Raw genomic sequence first — 23,694 nt, forward strand, 5'->3', positions numbered from 1 at the left:
TTGCACAAAGATGTTTGAACTACTCGCCATCGTCTAAAGCGTCCCTTTGGCTTCGTATAGTTCCACGAAAGGTAACTACTTTTTACTCTCGGTCTCAGTTTGCGTTGCCACTATCGTGCAGGATTTCACAATTTACTGAGCACCGATTAGGTTACCCACACTGATTAAGTTACTCAGCTACGCTGCGTGCGTACGTGTGTGTCGAGAGCTAATTCTCACATACAGTAAAGAAAAGCAACACATTCGTCAATAACACTGTGGCCTTAAAAAACACAAATATTTAAAATATGGGACGTTTCTGGCAACAGCCCTTCCTCACGAGTATTTAAGTTATTTGTGCTTGTGCACGACTGCTGACGCAGCATAAAAAAATCAAACAACGTATGGTCCATTGCAGATATAGTGAAGAATCAAGTCAGCCTTTTTTCTGTGCCAACTTCTCTACATGATTACGAACGCGGTTTGCTCACTTTAGCATTTCCCCGCGCACACACAAGTCTGGGCCACAAATATACAGAACTGTTTCTGGGAGAGAGATGATGACAAGGCAGGGCAAAACGTGCGAGTTTCAACCGGCACGGAACCTGTCCGTGGGACTTGTGCCGTGCCGTGGTGTCTGATTTTTTACAACGGCTTGTCACCCGTAACCCGTTATTTATTTTATTGAGGCCGATAGGTGGGCGGGCACTCGCAGGTCTGTTTGTCCATGCAGTCGGGCTTTTTCAGAGGAGAGGGGAGCGTCAGGGACGAGTGTTTTTAATTGCCCGTCTGTGCCAACGGCCAATCCTGTGCCGGGGTCAAGCGTTGCTATTGCGGCGGCGTTAATCTCAGCCGGGCCATCGGCAAAAATTCCAAAAGTACAAAGATGGCTGAACCCGCCAGGGAGGGGTGCGGAGTGTGTCCTCGCGTTATTTTGGCTACGCCAGGTTGATTAGCAGTCGGAGCAGACGGCCCGAGAGTGAGCGTCAAGAGCTGACTAAAGAAAGCGGTGATGTCCGTCGACATTCCGGCATTATGCAACCGGTTGGCTCGTTGGTAAATCAATTAGAGTTTTTATCACTCTTCTGGCTGGGTTGTTTTTTTTGTTTGTTTGTTGTTTTGTTATTTTCTTTGTATAAAGGGAGGCAGACAAAAAAAAAGATTTTTTACAGGGCACTGTATCCACGAGCGAATTTACAACTAAGGGCAGAATCGTGGAGGACGTGTGGCAACGCCGGGGCGAGTGGCAGCTGCCGCTCACGAAGTAAAACCTGCGCAAGAGATGGGCAATGCGTGTGGCTGCGTGCGGGAGGGTGCCGGCGTGGGGGAACGGCGTGCCACCGGGCTGCCTTTGGTCCCTTCAGGACCTCACCGTAAGGGGGCCGTGTGCCTCCTTCACTGGCCTGCCTCCCCAGACCTCAGCCTGTGCTCTCCAGGATTCTGCTCTTCGCCCAAACTTGAGCTGCGCAGAATGAGGATGAAGACTCGCAGGGGGGGCAATCTGTCTGCCGGGCTCAGAAGGGGTTCTCCAGATGGAGGGCCATCGTTTGAAGCGCTGCCTTCGCTCGGCGACAGCTCGCAGTGCATGCCGGGAAGGATGCTGGCGGCGACAGAAGCCGTGGCGTGCCGTCGGAGCAGCACGGGCGGATCCTCCTCCACCCTCCCACCGTCCTCCCTGGCGTGCTCCTCGATCTCCTCCCTACTCCACTGGGGGGAGGGTGACGTGGAATCGATGGCAGACTCGGCGAAGGAGGAAGGACAACCGTGGGGACACAAGGCGCACGGCTTGAGTTCGAGTCCACCCGCTGCCCAGCAGAGCAAGGCTAAGGTCAAGAAGAAGAGGAAAAAGAAGAGCTCTCTAGAGCAGGGACATGCGGCGGATGCTCCTGATGGAACCGCGGCTCGTAATCCTACGTGGCCGATGCCACGCGCGCGGGACCTGCCCGCGTACAGCTCGGACGACGTGGCCTCTTTTCTGTCCGAGTGCATCGAGTTCGCGAACGCAAGCGAGAGGCGCGCTCTGCCCAAGTTTCCCGCGCTGGACGAGCAACTCCACTGGTGTCATTTTTCACCGATAGCACAAGCGGCCCCCTCGGAGATGTCCCACAGGTCGACGGGAGACTTTGGGAGCCTCGCGTTTGGCGACGCAGGAAGCGAGAGCGACAAAGATATTAAAACGACTCGATTCGCGGCGGCCGCAATGTCGTCCCTTGCGGAGCTCAGTCGAGGGAACAGTGCTCACTGCTCACAGAGAGACAGATCGTTCTGCAGACAGGTGTGCTCATTCACACACCTGTACCGTTAGGTGGCAGCAGCGTTATGCCTGTTGCGTCTACGTAGTAATGTTGAACTTATTTCGCAACGTACGTAGCCAACCGTGCTAATTGGAGGTGCGGGGCAAGAACAACAAACTAAGCACAAAAGCAGTTCTTAAGAAATTCGTTTTCAATCTAGATTTAAAAGTGCATAGCGCCAGTGGTTTACTAATATCGGAAGGAAGAGCGTTTGAAAGCGCGGAATGCGGTGACCGTCTTTGTTCAATGGTTAGCCAAAAGCCGTTGCGAGGATGACCGGAGTTCGCGTGATGGTTTGTGCTCCTCGTGTGCAATGAGTGCGACCTTGCGTGGGATTGTCGAGTGCATTCTGGACCACCGCGGCCCGGCTTTGCACGTCGCACCGGCCTGTAGGTCAGAGGTCGTCGGCGTTGCGCTTTCATCCAAACATGATGACCACTGGACCTCAGCGGTAGCCGTGTCTGTATGGAAAGAAGCGTGAAAGATACCGTTTGAGAACCGTTTCGTTAATTTTTTATCTCGGATTATAATTTTTCTCCCAAAATTACCGCTTCAAACCGAATGTCTCTTTTTGTTGAATCTGACATCTTAGACCATTTGAGTCAACCAGAACATCTCCAAAACGATCAGCAATTGAAAACAAAACGAGTAGCATCAATGATTCCGCGAAATAGAATCCAGCCTAAAATGTAACCAAACGTTTTCGTTAGCAAATAAACTACGCGTGTGTACGCGCACGTAACACCATTCACCGTCCGTCACGAAATGACGTTCTGACGGCGGGCGCCTGCGTCGCGTTTGCCCGCTCGCAGATCGCGGACATCCAGGTGTCGGGCCAGTCCGAGGACATGACCGCCAAGGACCGGCTGCTGCTGTGGTCTCAGCGCATGGTGGAGGGCTACCCGGGCATCCGCTGCGACAACTTCACGACGTCGTGGCGCGACGGCCGACTCTTCAACGCCATCATCCACCGCCACCGGTGAGACCGCAGTTCCAGCAGGGGGTGGGGGCGGAGGCGCTCGGGGCGGTAGGTGGGGGGGTGGCATTGAAAGGTAAAGGTGCAGCCCAGCAATTCCTTGCTCGCGTCACCGCTGGCGGAAGGTGTTCCCACGCTCTGGGTAGAGAGCCCCTTGGGAGGGTGTTTTTTTGGCCTCATCTTCCACGCTGGCTCAGACATCTTGGAAGAGGTGAGAGTGCCCACACTTTGCCCCACCACGGGTGAACTGCCGAACGACCCGGGAACGGTTCAGATAATCGTCACTCGTATTTCCCATGAGAGGGAATCGAACTTGGGTGGCCACTTGTCGTAGCTAACCGCCGCGATGCTGCTCCCCGCTATGCGGCAGTACGTATATACACAGTAACGTCGTATGATTGGGTGCTTGGAGTGGTGTGATAGATTTTTTTCACAATCGATTTCTTTAAGCGTTTTGTTAGTTTGAATGTGACATTTACCTTCAAATATCATAAGTGTGGTGAACATGCCCATGCAGTAGTTATTTAATTCCCGCATGCTTTAACACGTTTTCAGACGGATGATTTTCTATCCATGTTACCACCCCACCCACCCAAAAAAAACCACACTTGCCTTCCTTGAGCATTACTGTGTTCTGGCTTGGGGGAACATGATCCACACTTGTGGTCGTAGATCAATTTAAACCATTTCAACTACTGGCAAAATACATGTCGGAGCGTTATGAATCACACCAAACGGAATGTAAAGAAAGGGCTTTGCAAATATCAGTCTCCTTAGTCAACCCTCCAAACAGTTCTTGTAATGGTTTTAAATCTCATACCAGTTTCCACCCTCTGACTATGTTATAACCAACATCGGTTTGTATACATTACAGATTTAACATATTTATAACAACGCTTCCTGTACGCTCACCACTCAGCATATGTTTCATGAACCCGCACTGACCCACATGGTGAAGTACGAAACAAACGACTTAAGTGGATAGACACTTACTGGGAAACACAGCAGACGTGTCACTCAAGGGAGACTTGGGATCAAAATGATTAAATGAAGAGGTAGAGTAGAGCATGTTAGAGTGCGTTTGGAAATCAAGTTGATAATGAATAGCAGCATACTATTGTGCTAAAAAGAACATTCTCTATCGGTGCATATCACCCGCTCTGACGTACGGATCGGAAACGTGGACATTCAGGAATACATTTAGGATAAAATTTGAAAAATTTGCAGAGAAACTTTGTAGATCTTGGCTGATGATAAAAAATAATATTGACACAGTAGATGTTGACACTGCTACCGACGATTGGCTGCTGGCCGAGTTTCCCTTAAAAAAAGAGCTGAAAATCTCAGTGAGCTTCACTCTGGAAAACAACTTCTGAATTCCCGACTTAAGATTGCAGTATGTGGAACCTACACAGGTATGTGATGTAGTCTACTTGTGATATAGGTGTGGTTAACAGACCCATGTAGTCATTCAACTCACGCAAGTCTTTGCACGTTTCCAACGGGACAGGTAACCCGCGATGGTGTATCGTGCATATAAAATATTATTTCAGCGAATTAAAATGTTGCTGGAGTTCAGGCCATGTTCAGTCGCTATTACATACTCTCTATATCTCTGTGCCTCTAAAACATTACGTAAGCTAATTATACTGTTACTTGAGATAAGGCCAATTACAGCTTAGATGTTAATAGTAAGTGATGTCTACTTGTGCCAAGTATTTTTCCACTTGCGAGCACTGCCCTAGGATTTTATAAAGACAAAGATCCCCTGTATAGCCTTAACAGACTGTTGGGGCAAGTGCTGTTAGCGAGCACCTATTAAGGCCTGCACGGCACATGCGGGGAGGGGGGGTGTCCAACACGAAACCTGACCGCCTTTGTCTTCCTAGTGGCGATCACTTTACACACCATACCAGGTACTCATTTGAGGCTGAGTCGACCTATGAGAGGCCCGGAACCAGTTCAAATATTCGTCACTGGTGTTGGCCATGAGCAGGAATTGAACTCGGATCGGCGGGTTCGTAGCGCAGCACGCTAACCGCTATACTACCGCTCTCCATAGGGGATTGTATATCTATCCACACACATGTAAAAACATTCGCGGCTGAAGTGCACGCGTGCAAGTGCCTGTCTTGGGGCATACTTTTGAATTTCTGTGGACAAAATAGTTGGCAGCGCTAGGCTGGCACGATCTCCCAGTGCAAGTGAAGGGGTGGGGGATGGATTTGAATTTGGTGCACATCTGCAGAAAGGATCGCAGTGTTCCCGCTCAGTGCAACACTCACACCGTTATGTCCTCCGTGTTGCTAAGTAGAACGGAGTTTTCTTTTTTCTTTTTTTTCCAGTGACGCTGTCGTTCCTTATAAAACGTTCGCTAGCTGCGGCCGCGCGCACCTTCAGCGGAACCAGCGTCGGGATGTTTGCGACCCGCGGCGCTTTTAAAGTGAAACTTTAGTTTTCCTTTACAGACGTGTTTGTCGACCACTTCGAACAGTTTTTATTTTTTGTTGGTTTCTTCACGATAGTTTGATTTATTTCTCAGCAATTCATTCTCATTTCGAATATTTAATATTCAGAGAACAATGAAACGACATGCAGGGAGGCTTAGGCGGGGGGAGAGAGAGACGGCGGATATATACATGGAGTGCTACAACTACGCAAGCTTGCCCCGTACGAACAGAGCCGCGCAGTCTAGGATGGAGGCGGGATTGACACCTGGAATGAGTTCAAGCAGGTGAGGTTTCGCTTGTGAATCCGTTCTTGCACTCTTTAACCACAATCACGAAAGCTCTAATTGTGGGTAAACAGTACAAATGTCTCTTTAAAAGTCAGCACGTTCACTGTTTGTGCTTGTTTACCTATGCGCAGTTATCGAGAACTCAAATTCATAAGAATAGTTTTTTTTACCCTTTTATCCGGCAACAAAACTGACGACCTGCGGTCGAAATGCAAACAAAAAAGACAACTCTGATCATGTATGCACTGTTCTTGAAATTGAAAAAAAGGTGTCAGTTTTGTTGCCAGATAAATAAAAGGGTAAAAAAAACAATTATGATATTTTGCTACTGGCAAAGGAGGTTCCAATGGTGAACTCAAATTCACTTCTCGTTATGCTTGGGAACGGGTTGACAATACAATGTCAAACTCAACGTACCTGAGTCACTGTATCGTGCCTTTTTCAACGAAAAAAATCTAAAACATCACGAACGATAATGCCGACCACATGTGAAATGTGTTGCTGATCACATATCAAACCCACGTGTCAAATGGGTGCAGTGAGCAACGCGTGCATCTAACCAGGTGAACGTGGAACGATGAACCATCTGTCGGCCGTGAAGGTGAATGGCTCTCGAAGCGAATTGTTGGTTCCGTCTTGTGTGACATCCAGCGTAGGGGACTGAAGGCAAGCCGATTGATTGTATTTGTTCTACGCGGGCAAGAAACATCGAGCCTCGAGCTCTTTCACGAGAATGACGAGCGCTGGGCAGTGCCGCGTCAGCTATAGCTGTGTGCCGAGGTGTGTACGTACGTATGTTGAACTTCTTTCGCACCGTACGTCGCCAAGCCGTGCTAATCGGAGGTGCGGCGGCGGGGGGTGTGGGGGGGGAAGGACAACAAACGCTAACCCGCAAAAAAAGGTTGACACACTTTCTGCCGTTGTCGTAACTCCAGACCGGAACTGATTGACATGAAGCGAGTGGCCGTTCGGGCCAACCGAGAAAACCTGGAGCAGGCCTTCACGGTGGCGGAGCACGACATGGGCGTCACGCGGCTGCTGGATCCCGAAGGTGAGAGGAAGACGAGGGAGGTTGTGCGACGTCGCACGGCGGCTCGGAGATTCGCACGTTAAGAGTGGAATGCAGGGCAACGCGAGGCGGCTCTGAGGCGAGGTCAGTGTTAGTTTTATTACCGACGCTGACCCGAGCCGGTGGCACCGTAATCAGGATCGAATTGTAAGCACACTTACTTAGAGAAAACGAAACTAAACTAACTAATATTCTGCTTGGTTCTTTCGGTAAAGTCACGTAGAAGGGAAATAATAAAATAATGAAAATCAAACATTATGTTTTATTTTCATTATTTTATTATTTATTATTTCCCTTCTACGTGACTTTACCGAAAGAACCAAGAAGATGAATCCCTGCAGTCACGAAAGCTTCAAATCGAAAAATAAACTAACTAAACTATGGAACAAAACGAAACTTTTTTATTTTACCAGGTGAGGCCCACTGAGCTATATAGCTCTTTTTTTTATTGGAAGCAACCTTGCAATGACAAGTGATAGCTCAACGAAGTGGCTTATCACGTGGAAATTTATTGTGGCCAAATAGTCTAAACGCACGTTGATTCGAATTGTGGAGGGAAAAACCGGAGGGACGCAGGGAAAAATCGACGCAATCATGGGGAGAACATGCACACTCCAAAATATACAGGCGTCAGAATACGTTTCAACGCAAACCCATCTTTAAAATGTCGACTGCCTATTTGTTGTAGCGGCGAGACTTACAAGCATTGAAGGCGTGGCTAATCACGGTGCGATCTCGTAGATTTACACAGCTAGATTGCACATCTTGACGAAGCAGTCAAAACACATCATTCATCGCCCTGGCAATTTGCCCAGTCGTCCGTTAGAGTTGAACGGGTGTGTTTTTGGCCAAACATTAAAGATGGAGGAACATTTGCCAACAAAGATTAATCATCCCCCTAGACCAGTGGTTCTTAACCTTTGCTGCAGCCTTGCACCTCTTTGGTTCTCAATCGTAAAAGCATTTATAACGTTAATGAATACGCGGGTTTTATGAAACAAAGTAGTTGCACTTACGTGCCCGTGCTCTATTTGTTTTTCAATGATTTACCTCCTAAAAAAACCTGGCCTCGTCTCGCACCGCCAGAAAGGGCATCTCGCAACGCCAGGGTGGTGCGTGCACCCCAGGTTAAGAACCGCTGCCCGAGACTGATTTGACTGAGCGAAACCAATATATGCTGTCCCCACGTCCTGTTCCCCAGATGTGGACGTGCCATCCCCGGATGAGAAATCCATCATCACCTACGTGTCGTCCCTCTACGACGTCATCCCCAGGATGCCGGAGGTCAACTCTGGACTGAATGCAAATGTAACAATGCGCATGTTTGTCTTCGCATCTCATTTACGTTCTCCACAGAAGGGGCGGCCGGGTGGCTGGCAAAGCGCTGAGCTGGCACCGATGAGACCCTCGATTAAAATCCACGCAGCCACCTGTGTATGGTCACAACATTCTCACGAAATAACAAATAACACGGACCGAAAAAAAAACCACTTTGGTCGACAAAATTCCAACTCTGATAATAATTGGACATTTCAGTTCGATTGCAATGCACTGAACGTCTCTGTAGCAGGGTGCGTGAAAAGGGGATTTCTGTTATCGTGCTAACCTCGAAATTAGCACGGTCGGCTACGTATGGCGTGAAAGAAGCTCAACATACATACACACACACAGAACTCCTTCTAACGGAGGCCGCTCCACCAGCGGTGACATCAGCAATACATTGCAGGGCTGTGCCTTCTATCACCTTTACTCTGCCTCACCTTCTACACAGGACTGCGATGTCAACAAACACGTGCTTTGTTATTCCTCTGCGTGGCCACAAGGAGGTGGAGTTGCGCTGGACAGAGTACCAGGAAATCGTGGTGATCATCATGCAGTGGATCCGCCAGTACATCATCATGTTCCAGACTCGGGCCAACTCTGCCAACCCCACAGACCTCAGGGTACGGATGCTTGGGTCTTGACCGACGCAGAGAGCCGTCAATGCTGCTTCACGGTCGACGTTAATGATCCCCTGACATCAGCTGGGGTTTGGATCGCAGTCATCGCCCCCTACTGGCTGGCTAATGACCCGGGTTACTCTCGCAAATGAGACTCATCCTGGTGTCTTGAGTTCTCATTTGGTTTGAGCAAAATGTACTTCAGCTTAATTTGACACGCGAGCTTTCGCGACCAATGTTATTCATGATAACATTTTCAAGGGTTATGCTGCGTAGATGTAACTGTGTCGTACACCCACCGCCACCCGACACAGTACTCAATTGTTATCATGAGTAACTTGAACTAGAAACTTGATATAAAGAATGGTAATAAATGGAAAGCTATACCCTAGATGGTGGCAGAAACATCATAGGATGGGAATGGAATACATCAGCATTTACACAAGCAGTAGGCATGTAATTATTACTGGTTTCATCAATTAAAGTGTATTCTTACATTCATTATACATGCATTGAGTCGTGAGAATATATTTCTTTTGATTCATTTGTTTTATGTGATCGAGTCGCGTAAAGCAAATCATGCAGGCGCTAGATTATCCGGGCATCACAACAGCAAGCAAATAATTCATTATGTGCTAGATGCCTAAACACATTGAAAAAAAATCTGTGTTATTGGGTAAAACGTATAGCGCCGGAGTAAAGTGTGACTTTGCCACGTACAGTAGGTTTTTCCAGCCAATCGTAATCCAAGTTTGATTGTTCAGTGTTAAGCTTTTGCCACGCACTAATGTGGGTATCTTCAACAGTAGTGCGTGGCGAAAGCTGGTACTGAACATATGCTCAACATGTAGCTTAAACCAGGGAGACTTCATCCAGGAATATTTGCGAATCGACGGCTGTGCGGTATACTGCAAACACTTAAATACTGAATGCGTAGCTGTGGTGCAGCTGATTAATAAAAGAACAATAGCAGAACTCATGCCGCTCGAGTCAGCGATCTCCGCTGCCCGCTCATTGTCTTAAGATCTGGATTGCCATCGTGGGCGCAGAGCCGCTGACGCTGGTATCCCACCGAACGTGCTGCCCGAACACTGTCCCGCACCACCTCGCCTCTTCCCATTCGGTCGCGGGACTCCTGGAGCCCGCTCCCGGCGACCGCCACGGCGGCCGGGCCTGCCGTGTCACGCACCTGTGCCCCTCAAATCACGCGCCGCGCTCTCTCGCCGTTCTCGCCTCGCGCTCTGCCAGACCCAGTACAGCCAGCTGGTGCACTTCCGCGAGGTCGAGCTGCCGGCCAAGGAGGCGGAGCGTCTGCGCATGAAGAGCCTCTTCATGATGATGGAGGTAACGACGACGCCCGGCACCCGCTGCCCTTCTTGCAGCGCCGTCACGTGGTCCCTGTGCATGTGCGATGGGGACGGTGGGGGGGGAGTAGCCACACAACGACTCAGGCCTAACACGCAAAAACTTGTATTATGGATGATATTGGTCACGAAAGCCTACATGTGAAACTGACAGAGTCAATCTCAGAAAAACTTTACACGAGTGTTAGACTCTGAACGGAACGAGTAAGGACACGATCTGCTTCTAAATATCGTGCATTCAGCTCGCTGCTGCGGGCGTTGTGGCGTGGATACTGTGCAGGAGAAAATATAGTGCACGGTGAAAAGGCCACCCCCTAATCCAAGAATCCCTGGTCGCCGTGGTGGTGGGATGTTAACTACCTCGCCTCGTATACAGGAGGTTGTGGGTTCGATCCCGATCCCGACCCTGACGCCTGTATAATTGAAGTTTTCATGTTCTCCCCGTGGTGTTCTCCGGTTTTCCCCTCCACGTTAAGAAACATACGTTTAGAGTATTTGGCTGCTCTACATTTCCACGCGATAAGCCACTTTGTTGAGTTATCATTTGTGGCCAGGTTGCTTCTGAAAAAAGAGCCACGTAGCTTCTTGGGCCATACTTGATGAAGTAGAAATAGTTAGTTAGTACTCTGCACAAGCCTTGTCCCTTACCTGTGGAACCTTTGTACTTGACAAGCATTCCGTCTCTTGCCCGTGGATCCCAACTTTTACCTCGAGGTACTCACCATGTAGCTGACCTAATTCAAGGATGGAGTGTCACGGTGCTTCCATCTTCCTAACCAAAATCCAATTACTTCCACGAGGACCACATTTGGCCCACTTGCTGCTTGTAATCTTACGTCTATTGCTTCGTATATGTTATGAAAATACAAAAAAGCAAGATCAAAAAAAGTTGATATGAAAATATGACCGAAACCACTGCGTGATTTTGCATGCAGAGAACTGGCGATATAGTCCCTACATTGTTCATGTGTGTAAATTTGTTTTAATTTAGCCGTGCTTAATCTAAAGTCCCAACCGTTCACAGGGACTATAAAGACTCGATAGGACATATTACTAAATTTCGATTTCAAGCTTCCGTGACTGCATGGATTCATGTTCTTGCTTCTTTCGGTAAAGTCACGTAGATATTACTAATTCGACACGGCCATTGCTAGGTGGCTATGAAATTGAAGCAATCAGCATATTCCGAATAAGAATATTCCGAATAAGAAAAAATGTCGTCTTCATTTTGAATATATAATTCATTCTTATATAATGTCATTAGAATAAAAATGCCCCAATAATAATTATAAGGAATTAATGCTAAGTCAAAATAAGTCTGACTGACAGTGTTTTACCGTTTAACACCGTCTGTAAGCCTCGAACCCCCACCTTCCACCGTTAACACGGACAATCTAACCCTGGCTCACAGAACTTGATCCAGTCTGGCCACATCAAGATGCCTGTTGGCTACCACCCCAGCGACATGGACAAGGAGTGGAACAAGATGCTGCTCACGATGTCCGAGCGGGAGAGGGAAATGAAGATTGAGATCGACAGGTGAGCGTCAATTTTTTTCTTCCTCCAAACGGAGTCCGTTTTTATCAACAAAAAGAAGCAGCATTAATGTTCATCACAGGGGCCGATATTCTGACGCAACTCTGATTAGCACGGTTGGCTGTGTATGGTGCGAAAAAAGTTCAACGGCCATACACTAAACTCCGTGCCCAGCAGAGGGTTAGAAGACTACTTAACTGATAACGAAAACATCTTCAACAATTTTTTCCCCGCAGAAGAAAAATGACTCTTACAGTGATTGGCAAATCCCTGAAAGAGTCATGTTTCCCTGTACGAGTCCTATTTCTTCCTCCAAAAACGGAATGTGTTTTTTAGCGCGCCTTTTATCGGCCTAAACAAAAACGAGCAGGGGGGGGGGGGGGATTTAAACCTTAAGCACTTGGGGCTGCAGATGTTCTGCCACTGCTCAGCAGAGGGCTGGAAATTTACTGTGCTGATTTAAAAAAAATCTTAAATATTTTTTTCGGGCTTATGAAAACGTAACTCTTGTAGGATGGAAGAGGTCTGTATTTGGCAATTCAAATTCTGAGGCTGAGATCAGATGTTTCTCCATGCTTTTGTTGGCTAACATCACGGTATATTCTGCTCCATTTGATAAGTCCTGACTCGCCGTGAGCCTTGACATCGCATTTGAGAACTTGACTTTCCTTGCACGGTGTTTTGATCTTGCGTTGGCACACATTTCATTGGCCTCGGCGCTCTGTTTGAAGTTTCTCTTTCTATTTATGAAGGGTCCCTCTTGAGACAGGGCACCGTCATACATTGTTATACGCCTTTGGCTTGGTTTGTATGTGCACAGATTCCAGCTTTAACTTTTAGTGTCCTCGGTGACAAAGGTGCCGCGGTTAAATAAACCCTTGAGACCTCTTGTGGCACATGCATAATGCTGTGCCCTTTCACACATCAACATGAGATTGGTGAGAAAGAAACCGTTTCTCACCAACGTGTGACATTTAGTAGCACTGACACCGCAACTTGCCGTGACGAAGATTACATTACATCGAGGGCCTTTTACATAATGGTGTTTATTCGGAAGAATACAAGCTGTACTCTCGTTTTTTTGCTTCTTGTGCAACTACAAACCAATGTGTCCTGAGCCGTCAGTCTGAATGCAATTTGTGATGACGTCGGAGCTGGATATGAGAACACCTTACATGAATACACATGCGTACACTACACCGGTGGGTGAAAGGCCGAGGTAAAACCCTGAAACAAGCAAACCTCGGGAGTCTGTGCTTATATCCAGCCTCTATTGGATATAAGAAACGGCAATAAATGCTGCATGTTTTGATTACCCTTTACATTTGAGAGTCCTCTTTGCAGTTGTGACCTTATATGGCTTCTGCTTGCTATGAAGATCACATGGTTGGAGGCCAAGCAGTTGAGAACCAGTTGCCAACCTAACACATTCACACTCTCAAAATGGAATTTGATTTGGCACTCCATCCGATGTCGAGGCAAGTTTCTAAGCCGAACCATCCGTCAATCATGGTTGGAGGCCAAGCAGTTGAGAACCAGTTGCCAACCTAACACATTCACACTCTCAAGATGGAATTTGATATGGCACTCCATCCGATGTCGAGGCAAGTTTCTAAGCCGAACCATCCGTCAATCGAAAAGATATCAGCGTGACTTTGGATTCGCTCTGGAATTGAGCGTGCCTGCAGCCATACGTGCGCTGAAGGAAATTCAAATAAATAATAATTTCATCCAATCACACGCCGCCCTGATGTCCACAGGGCGAATACTTTGCGTGGCTGCAGATAGCGTCTCTTCTGAGCCCCAAGCATGCTTTCGCCCAGGAGACTTGAGTGGGACGCGACAGATGAGATCTGGCCTTCAGAGGAGAGACAGCTTCATCCCAAGGCTCCGAAAGCCAAAGCGCGAGACACCGCTCCATTTTGTCGTAATTTTTATTTTTTACATCTTAGTCGTTTGCGTCTTGTTGTTGTCGTTTGGATTATTATTGTTATTATATAACATTCGATTTTTCATCGGTACTATTTTATCGCCCAAGAAGATGAAGAAATGCCTATGCGTGAGAGGCATTAGGTGAACCATTTAAGCGGTCGCGCTTATTGGCTGGGGTTTTTATTTGTATTACTTTTCTCCTTCTTCAAAGTCGCCTCTCGGCCTACTCTTGCCCATCAGCATGATGAACCACCAGGCGGTTTTTCAGAATTCGGCGCCGCTGTGTCCCCGTGGACACGTCAGGGTGATGCACCAGCCCAGTTCCGACGCCTTTCAGGCTGTCTATGACGCGGATCGACAGCGCCAGTTTTCCTCCGGCTCCCTCAGCAACTCCGGCATTGCCACGATGCGGACCCCGAGCTACAGCTCCGGCTCAGCGGCCTTTGCCGGCGGCAGGAGGGCAGGTGGCGGAGCGGCTGTTGATGGCTTCAGTGCAGGTGGTGGTGGCGGTTTCGGTGGCGGTGGCGGCAGCGGTGTTGCTGGAGGAGGTGGTGGTAGCTCAGCAGTCTTCTTCCCTAGCGGTGGCACTAGCGTCGCCACGGAGGGTGGCTCCTTTGACACGCACGAGCGAATGGTGAGCCCGGACCAGCGGGCAGCCTCACCGTCATTCTTCACGGCGGAGGCCGGATCCAGGGCTGTCCCTGGTGCGCATCATGCGATGGCAGTGCGCAGGGCCGGAGCAGCGGCGCTCCAGAGCTTCAATGACAATGATCTCTATCCAGGCCAAGCCTACCTTGGCATGGCTTCACCGATGCCAGATTGTGCTTCCCTGAGTAGCACAGCAGCCATGGGTTTGTCCGGATTTTCTGCACAGAATGGAACAGACTACAGGTACGGTAATGTTGCACGTCGTTTCACCGTGGATGTTTTTTTTCAGAAGAATTACATTAATGAACACCACGTTCTTCTGGTGCGGGCAATGATCTTGTTTCTGTGTAAGCGCTGTAGAATGTGCAAACAATGATTTTAGCATGTGTTAGTTAATCACTTAGCGTGAGGAGCCAATATCAGAAAAGTATTACAAAAATATCTTAATAATGGATTTATACTTTTATGGAAATTACTGCAATACTTTCTTTCAGCAAAATGCAAATTTTAGAAACTTGCAATTCACTTGGAAACTCTTAACGATAAACTTAAGTGTCATTCAGATTTCTAATAAACAGTACGTTTATATATTGCACACACTACACATGTCCAGCCGATCATATATTGCTTATTTACTTTAATATACATGGGCACTAACAAACTGTCGACGCATTCTAATGAGCAGTACATGCTTCTTTTTTTAAATACATGTTTATTAACATAGCATGACTGAGTATCAATGTGCACACTGTGAGTGGTATAACAGTCACAACTCAGAGATATTTTTTAACGGGACACATTCACGTGACCGTCACAAACTGCAATTGTGCTGGAGAAGTATTTGCTGTCTGTGTTTACTCTTAAAACGCTTGTCCAAATGCTGAGGTGGAGACATTCATATTTAGCCACGAAGCCTAAGTATATGGTTGGGTCATACTTTTGTTAGTGAGCACATATTAAGGCCAGCTTGGCACACAAGCAATTGGTGTGGCCATCAGAACAACTGGCTGCCATTATTTTTCTCCCTCATGCTGATCTTTACACAGAGCCCCAGGCACTTATTTAAGGCTGACTCAACCCAGCGGAGGCCCATGATGGCTTCAAAAGTCCACCGCCACTGTTATTGTTCGTGGACGGGAATCAAACTCGGGTCACCAGGTCTGGAGCGCAGCGTGCTAACCACTGCCCCACCGCTTGCCACATGTATACACAAACACCTTCAGGTAGCCAAGTACTCATTCCCCAAGCTGTTATATGGAATCTTAAAATGAGGAGGCTCTGCATATGCACATTGCACAGTGGCGCAGCAGTTCACTGTTTTTGTTACATTTCTTTTGTGCGCTGGTGCTGGTTTTATGTCAGTTGGTGTTCGAACACGTCAGGGCAAATGTTGGTTCTGCCCGGTATGCAGGTAATGCAGGGGATGGAATTTTGCCTTGTGCGAGATCAAATGTGGCATGTGTTGCAACACGACCTCTCACTGCCAAAGTGGCTTCATACTTATTTGAGGGAATACATGGAGCAAATGTGTTAAAAGCGCGTACGAAACTAAGACTTTTAGAAACACCATAAATCATTTATTGTAATTTTTTGGTAAATTCACAACAGTCCTTAACATGGTCAACGATACATTTTGTCATTGACAATAACGTGTCTTCATTGATTATTAATAAGAGAACAATGTCAAGCCTAGCCAAAGCCTCCATGTGCGTTTAAGCAGAAGCAACAACAATAACCCCCTAGCCTCTGCACCAATTATATTGTTTTAGAAGACGCTCAGCACATTCGTCAAGAACACTGACTTAAAATAGAAACATATAATGGGAACTGTATGGGACCTTTTTTTATTGCCAGAAAGGGTAAAACCTATTATTATTTGTTCATGATAAGCACCGTTTTAGGCAATGATTCAACTTAATAGCACTTTTTATTTACCTTTAAGGTCACAGTGTTGTTGACGAATGTGCTGAGCGTTTTGATCATTCTCCTCGTGCACAACTGCCAATGCATCGTCACCAAATATAATTTTGTATCCGCTTTCACCAAGGTGTTGCGTGCAATTGTGAAACAAAAAAAATGAAGTTAAAGAAACCGTGAGCTGTTCGTCGTCACCTTAACTTCGTGAGGGGCAAGGCTGAACGTTGCACATTTGCCGCCCCCGCAGAAAAGCTAGGCCAAAGCCACACGAGACAGCCATGTCTGGCCTCTCACACAAAGCAACGTTCACACATACAGTGGTACCCCGGAGATCGAACTTAATTCGTTCCAGAAGGCCATTCGAACACCGATTTGTTCGAGTTCTGGTGCGTTCGATCTCCGAGGTTCTACTGTGCTCGATATGGTGCTACGTGGTTCATGAAGTCAATGATGGGGATTCTTTACGTGCGTGCGCTCGTGATTATCGGCACTTGTGGGGCGGTGCGGTAGTGTAGCGGTTAGCGCGCTGCGCTGTGAAGCCGGCTACCCGGGGTTCGATTCCCGCTCATGGACAACACCAGTGACGGTTGTCTTAACCGGTTCTGGGCCTGCCATAGGTGAACTCAGCCTCAAACGCGTACCTAGTGCGGTGTGTAAACATCGCCACTAGGGAGACAAAGGCGGCCGGGCATGGTGCCATACCGGTCTTCATAGGTGCTCGCTAAAAACAGCACTTGCTCCTACAGTCTGTTAAGGCTACACGGTGGATCTTTGTTGTTTTCAACACTGAACGCAGGCTGGACATGCTGCAGAGAGTCGCCGGCAAGATACAGAAGGACGCCTTGGTCTGTGAAGATCGCCTCAATCAGTCCAGCAGCATGCTTCAAATGGTACATCACAACATATTCGCTTGCACGTGTTACAAATTATCCTTGTAGCATGGCATTTTAACAAACTTTCAATTTAACACAAATTAACACAACGTAACATGGCTTTCTTTTATGGGCCGAGGTCAAAGGTTATCGGTGTTTACATAGGTCATTATAAATAATAACACCGTCTCCTTGATTATACTCACGATAATGAGCCCTTACTCAGCTCTGTACAATGCCGATTATTTCTCACATTTTCCTGCCGGAGTATCTTTTTCATTTGATAATTGCCACATTTGTAAACTTTGTTCATGCATGTGTTGTGACCGAAATATTATGACTGATGCACTTATCCAGTCATCGTCGTTATGTTAATTTTGTTGGAGATGTTCGTTGCTGTGAGATATTCAAACGGATTGTTGCAAAATTCCGATTCGCACAGCGTCCTTTTATGTTTCCATTTGTTTACACACGGCACCTCGGAAACCTCCAAGATCATCGCTCACACATTTCTGGGACATTACACGTGGGTGCGATTGCACGCGTGTGTACACACGTGCAGAGAAGGGAAGTGCGGCGGTTAGCGCGCCTCGCTACGAACCCGACGGCCCGAGTTCGATTCCCCGCTCACGGCCAACCCCAGTGACGGTTATCTGAATCGATCACGGGCTTCCCCAAGGTTGACTTAGTTTAAAAGTGAGTACCTGCTACAATGTGTAAACATTGCCAAAGGCGGGGCCCACGTGGTACTGGCCACCCAAGTCCACCTGTGCCGTGTCGGTCTTCATAGGTGCTCGCGAACAGCACTAGTCCCAAGAGTTTAAGGCTAAAGGAGGGGATATTCGTATTGTTTAGAGAGTGTCGGTGCAGTGGTTAGCACATCGCGCTACAACCACAGTTAACTGCTTTCGATCACTGGCCACGAAAGTAGTTGGAATACGAGTCTGGACCTCCACTGGGTAAACTTGGCCTAAAACGAGTAAATGGGGTAGTGCATTCTAGATTTGAAGCTTTCGTGACTGCAATGATTCATACTCTTAGTTCTTTCGGTAAAGTCACGTAGGTAAAAAATGAAATTAAAATTAATAAAAAATAAAAACAATAAAATCACGACGTTTCGGAGGCAACACAAGCTTCCGTCTTTAGGTGAAACTGTCACAGCAAAAAAATTTAATTTCATTTATTACCTACGTGACTTTACCGAAAGAACTAAGAGTATGGGGTAGTGCAGTCAACATCAACAGTGGGACAAAGTCCCCACGGTGTTCACTGCACCACCCTCTCCTGTGCCATGCCGCCCTTAATGTGTTCGCTCACCAACGGTACTTCCTTAACGGCCTGTAAGGAATGCTCGTTTTTTTTGTCGTTGATTATGCAGTAAATGGTAATTGCTGTGGAGACCATTAAACTGCCTACAAATGGAAATACGGCAGTGATAGTTCACTTGTTTACCCTCGGGCTCAAATAGAGACTCAAAGAGTTACGACCCGGGTGTCCCCGGCACATCGGACTGAACTAAAGAGCCACCTTTGTTCGCGTGTTTTTTATGCAATCCCTGACTTTTGGCACTCGCACAAGGGCACATTTAGGAGTCAGCACATAGCACACTGGCACTAGCACACGATGCAGGCACAACAGTTGAACAAATCTGGCATTGTGCGATTACGTTCGCACAAATACTCGAGTAACAATTGTCGGATTCACGTTGTTGTTCCGAGTGATTTTGGGCTCACTTTCACAGCGAAAGCTATTCGACACCGCAGACATGATCATCAGTGGTGGATATCTTAACACTTTCCCGTTTCGAGACGTCTGCAACTTGAAGGGTGGAGGGTCCCGTTCACTGCCGAATCTCGGAACGTGCAAGCGGTTAGCGTGAACTTTATTTAGATAGGCGTAGCGCGGCTGTTTTTAAAGACATTGTACTCCCCACAGAGAACTGTAGCGACACGACCACACTCTACGATAGCTGGCGCCACACTGTGCCACACGCCCTTCCGCATGGCCTTTTACTTACGATTCCCTCCACAGAAAGGAATCGGAATAAAAACTGACGCCGTACTCGTAGGCCGTCAAGTACTCGTACGTCATCAGAATAGGAAAGGGTTAACAGGTCCTGAGTCTCACCATTGGTACCTTATTTGCCAGTAAAAAATATGATAATTGTTTTTTTACCCTTTAATCTGGCAACAAAACTGACACCTTTTTTTTTATCAGAGTTATGTTTTTTGTTTGCATTATGACTGCAGGTATTATGGTCTATGCAAACATGACTCCTCGTAAAAAAGGTGTCAGTTTTGTTGCCAGATTAAAGGGTAAAAAAACTATTATCAGGTCCTGAGTCTCTTCCCTAAGTTGACACAACCTTTAATGGACATACTCTTTGGTTCTTTCGGGTAAAGTCACATAGATAGAAAATGAATAGATCACGACGTTTCGATCGCAACACAAGCAACCGTCATCAGGTGAAACAAACACAGCAGGAGAACTGCTGACGTAGGAGAAAGAGCTGCTGCAACAGCAGTCACGGAAGCTTCAAATCTTTAATTGACACTTTGGTGATAAAAGGCGTGGTGCTGGCCACACCATCCCCTCGAGCGCCATTACCCACCTTAATATGTTTTCGTCAACAGCGCTTTCCCTCACAATCCATACAGCTATAAGGGGGGTGGTGGTGGTGGGGTGATCCGTGGCCTTTGTTACCGCACACCTTGTCCTGTGGCTTCTGCTGCCCTCTCTCGCTCGCTCACGCCGTGCGCTCGCACTCTGCGCGCAGGACATTCGGGCGCTGGAGAACCACCGGGCTCCGCAGCACGAGGCCGACATCGAGCGGGCACTCAACGAGTGCGACGCCATGATCCGCGAGCTCTTCATCGACGTGCAGACGCTCAAGGATGGCCGCTTCTTCCAGGCCGAGCTCATGTACCGAAGGTTCGCTTTACGCGCTCGCGCACGATGCGGGGGCAAGGGCGACGCGACGACTGGCGCTGTTGCTCCACGAAGAGGAAGTGACGTCGCCACCACGGCGCTTCGTACCAGGCTAGGCGAACGTTGAGGCCATGTCAAGTGCGCTCCCCACACATATCCACATTTCTCTCCACATTTAGAATCATGCGTTTGTAGTGTTTGACTGCTAGAAATTTCCACGTGATAAGCCACTTCGTTGAGCTATCATTTATGGCCAGGTCTCTTCTGTCGCTTCTGAGCGTTAAAAGGCCTATATAGTTCATTGGACCTTACCTAGAAAAAGAAAAAAAGTTTAGTTTAAGTTTAGTTCATGACTGACAAAGGGCTGCAATTCTAACAATTCGGATACGTGTACCATGCTTGCCGAATGCTGATGCCGATGCGCTGCCGTCCACAGAGTCTTCCAGCTGCACGAGCGCTTTGTGTCCATCCGCTCCGAGTACAAAACCACGGTGGGCGCTTCCAACATGGGCTCGGAGGTGATCAGCGTGAAGGTGCCGACGATCCAGGTGACCTCGCCCCGACCTCAGGACGACTCCAACATGAAATACGTGCGCGACCTGCTCGCGTGGGTGGAGGAGCACCAGGTGAGGTGGGACGAGGTGGACAGAGGCTGCCCACCTGGCACGATCACGTCACACACAAATGAACCGCAGTGCCACAAACGCACCACACAATACCCTGCGTCATTTTTCTTACCCTCTCATTCGTATTATTTCGAGTGTTTCACATCCTGCTTGTACTATATTGAACTCTCCGTTCGCCCACATGCAATGCAAGATGAGTGCATAAGTTGGCTATACTGTCGTGAATTGTATAATTGGTGCAGGAATCCTGATATGTGCTTTATCTCGTTACATGGCCACCACCCAACCAAATGATGAGCTCAGGCATTTAACACTTAATCTATTAAAATCGATGTCATATATCTGGAAGGTTGTCAGGGTTATGTGGTGGCGAGATGTTAACTACTTCGCTTGGTTATACAGGAGGTCATGGGTACATGGCTTCGATCCCAACTTTGATGCCTGTATATTTGGAGTTTGCATGTTCTCCCCGTGTTCGCTAGGATTTTTCTCCAGGTCCTCTGGCTTTTCTCTCCTCATTTAGAAACATGCTTGTGAAGTATTTGGCTACTATACATTTCAATGCGATAAGCTACTTTATTGTGGCCAGGTCGATTCTGAAAAATAGCTTTTTAGCTCAGTGGGCCTTACCTGGTAAAATAAATAAAATAAATATTGTTTAGTTTGTGACTCACGTAGAAGTAAGAAAAATGCGGAGCATAACAGAAGACTTGATGCAAGTGGTAATGAGAAGGAAACTGAGCTTGTTTGATCAGGGAACTGGAAGAAGAGCAAGACCCTGTAGATAATGGCTGGATGACATAAGATATTGCTGCCAGGTCGAGACCTGGCAGCCCTTTAATTGGTGGAAGCCCACCACCAGGACCATCACTGCCCACTACTACCATCACCACTAGCACTACGTTCCGTTTGCGTGGGAGGCGTCACCCACCACCATCGCCGTCGTTGCTCATCACTACCACCACTCGCATTAACATCAGCTGCCCCGCCCATGCTGCTCCACCTGAGCTACGCCCATGTTAAGCCTTTATAATAAGTTTGCCTTTAGAGGCTAACCCCCTTTTCCTGATGACGACCGCTTGTGTTGCGATCGTAATGTCGTGGTTTAAATTAAAACAAAAATTCTATCTTCGTGACTTTACCGAAAGTACCAAAGAATATGAATTCCTGCAGTCACAAAAGTTCTAAGTCAAAATATAGCCTCAGTATGTTGGCACAGGATAGAGGGAAGTGGAAGCAAGTGACAAAAATGCAGTGGACACCTACGGGCTTTCTGCCCATGGAGTTTGATCGATTGATTGATAGTTTAGTTCCTGACACACTTCTCAAGGCTCTGAAAGAGCTTCCCCAAACCGTAAAGTAGCCATCGTAATGAAGATTATACGTTTTTTTTTAATCTGAACTAAAGAGGTGTGCTCTGTTCGTTTGCGTCGCAGGCTCAGATTGAAAAGGCCGAGTGGGGCACTGACTTGCCCAGTGTGGAGGGCAACCTTGAGAAACATCGCGAATTCAACCGCACCATTGAAGACTTCCGCTCCAGCATCAACGAAGCCAAGGCCGGCGAGGTAACTGCCTCCCCGGCGGCGCTCACTCACTCGTTGTTTTTGCAAAAAAGTTGCGTCGTCCGTTATCTCATTTATTATTTGAACTAATACATTAGAAGGTCGCACTCATTACACACAAAGTGCTTGTGGCGAATGAACCACGATACCCAGCTGAACTCGTTCCGGAGCATAAATGCAAAGCCCGGTCATCCTCGCAGCAGCGGCTTTTGGCTAGTCGTTGAACAGACACGGTCACTGCATCGCACGTTTTCAGATACTCTTCTGCGGCCATCTGGAATGCTCTTCTTTCCCATATTAGGAAGCCTCTGGAGTTATGCACTTTTAAATCCAGATAAAAAAACTAATTTTTTTAGAAGTGCTTTTTGTGTTTAGTTTGTCACCCTTCCCCCGCACCTCCGATTATCACGGTTAGATATGTACGGTACAAAAGAAGTTCAATATACATACAATTGTATTATTCGTTAATGAATTAATATTTTGATTACATGAAAATTTTAACATATACATTTAATAATTTTTTTGATCATGTATGTACGTGATTAGCGTAATAAATGTGCATATCAAACGATGTGCATTTTGTGTCATGCATTTGATTGATTTTACAGTTTTACAAAACGGTTCACAGCTATCTTTTGTCTATAAAGTACAGGGCGGTGTTGCGGCCCGGAGGTAGCGCATTCGCCGCCGCTTGTAGCAGAGGTGCACAGTTGGAATCCGGCTGCCGCCCTGGTTAATACTGCGGGTGTATTACCCAAATAATAAGGGAAGTTAAAGAACACGTGACGTCATTAGCAAGAGTAGGCCGTTGTGTGCCGGCGTCATGGTTCCAAATTTGCCACATTTGACAACTGCTGGCAAATTACTCAAATGGGAACTGTATATAGACACTGTCGCCCCCCCCCCACCCCAACTTACGAAACCTTGGCAGGACCCTCTTGAAAAAGAGTCATGATACTTGGTGAGGCTTTCCGGGGTAAGAAAGCGTAGTGAATAATAATACGTGTAGCCATCTGTTTAATTTGTAACCGTTTTCCTTTTGCAGTCTAAGATATCACCAGCAAACAGAGGGAATTATGCCGATTACTTCGGAAGACTGGAACTGCAGTATACTCGCTTACTGGTGACTATGAACACACCTCATCACATTGAACGAATCCCACTGCTCTGTGCAGTTCAACGGGTACTTGCCTACATTTTTGCAGCAATTAAAATCAACGCTTTTTTTTTGCTGATTTACAAAAACAATATTTTGACAGTGTGGCACATAGAGACAATAATATCCGTGTCCAGAAAAAGAAGCACAGTCTGTTC

At 47.3% G+C, this 23,694-nt stretch overlaps 1 protein-coding gene across 4 annotated transcripts in view; it reads left to right on the plus strand.

Annotated features, from left to right (window-relative positions):
* PLEC (plectin) overlaps nucleotides 1-23,694 on the plus strand; it is a 174,928-nt gene that overhangs the window by 117,285 nt on the left and 33,949 nt on the right. For 3 of the 4 annotated variants that reach the window (XM_078866310.1, XM_078866309.1, XM_078866312.1), the window contains 11 exons: nucleotides 3,086-3,252; nucleotides 6,922-7,037; nucleotides 8,257-8,363; nucleotides 8,879-8,998; nucleotides 10,244-10,339; nucleotides 11,771-11,898; nucleotides 17,189-17,282; nucleotides 20,041-20,195; nucleotides 20,629-20,818; nucleotides 22,255-22,383; nucleotides 23,426-23,503. In XM_078866310.1, coding sequence (XP_078722436.1) covers nucleotides 3,086-3,252; nucleotides 6,922-7,037; nucleotides 8,257-8,363; nucleotides 8,879-8,998; nucleotides 10,244-10,339; nucleotides 11,771-11,898; nucleotides 17,189-17,282; nucleotides 20,041-20,195; nucleotides 20,629-20,818; nucleotides 22,255-22,383; nucleotides 23,426-23,503 — 1,380 coding nt within the window. Of the gene's footprint in view, nucleotides 1-3,085; nucleotides 3,253-5,667; nucleotides 5,984-6,921; nucleotides 7,038-8,256; nucleotides 8,364-8,878; nucleotides 8,999-10,243; nucleotides 10,340-11,770; nucleotides 11,899-17,188; nucleotides 17,283-20,040; nucleotides 20,196-20,628; nucleotides 20,819-22,254; nucleotides 22,384-23,425; nucleotides 23,504-23,694 lie in introns of those variants that run through there. The other variant, XM_078866313.1, reaches the window with a different exon arrangement.

Source organism: Lampetra fluviatilis, chromosome 22 (genome assembly GCF_964198595.1).
Source record: "Lampetra fluviatilis chromosome 22, kcLamFluv1.1, whole genome shotgun sequence".
In the NCBI taxonomy this organism is placed as follows: Eukaryota; Metazoa; Chordata; class Hyperoartia; order Petromyzontiformes; family Petromyzontidae; genus Lampetra; species Lampetra fluviatilis.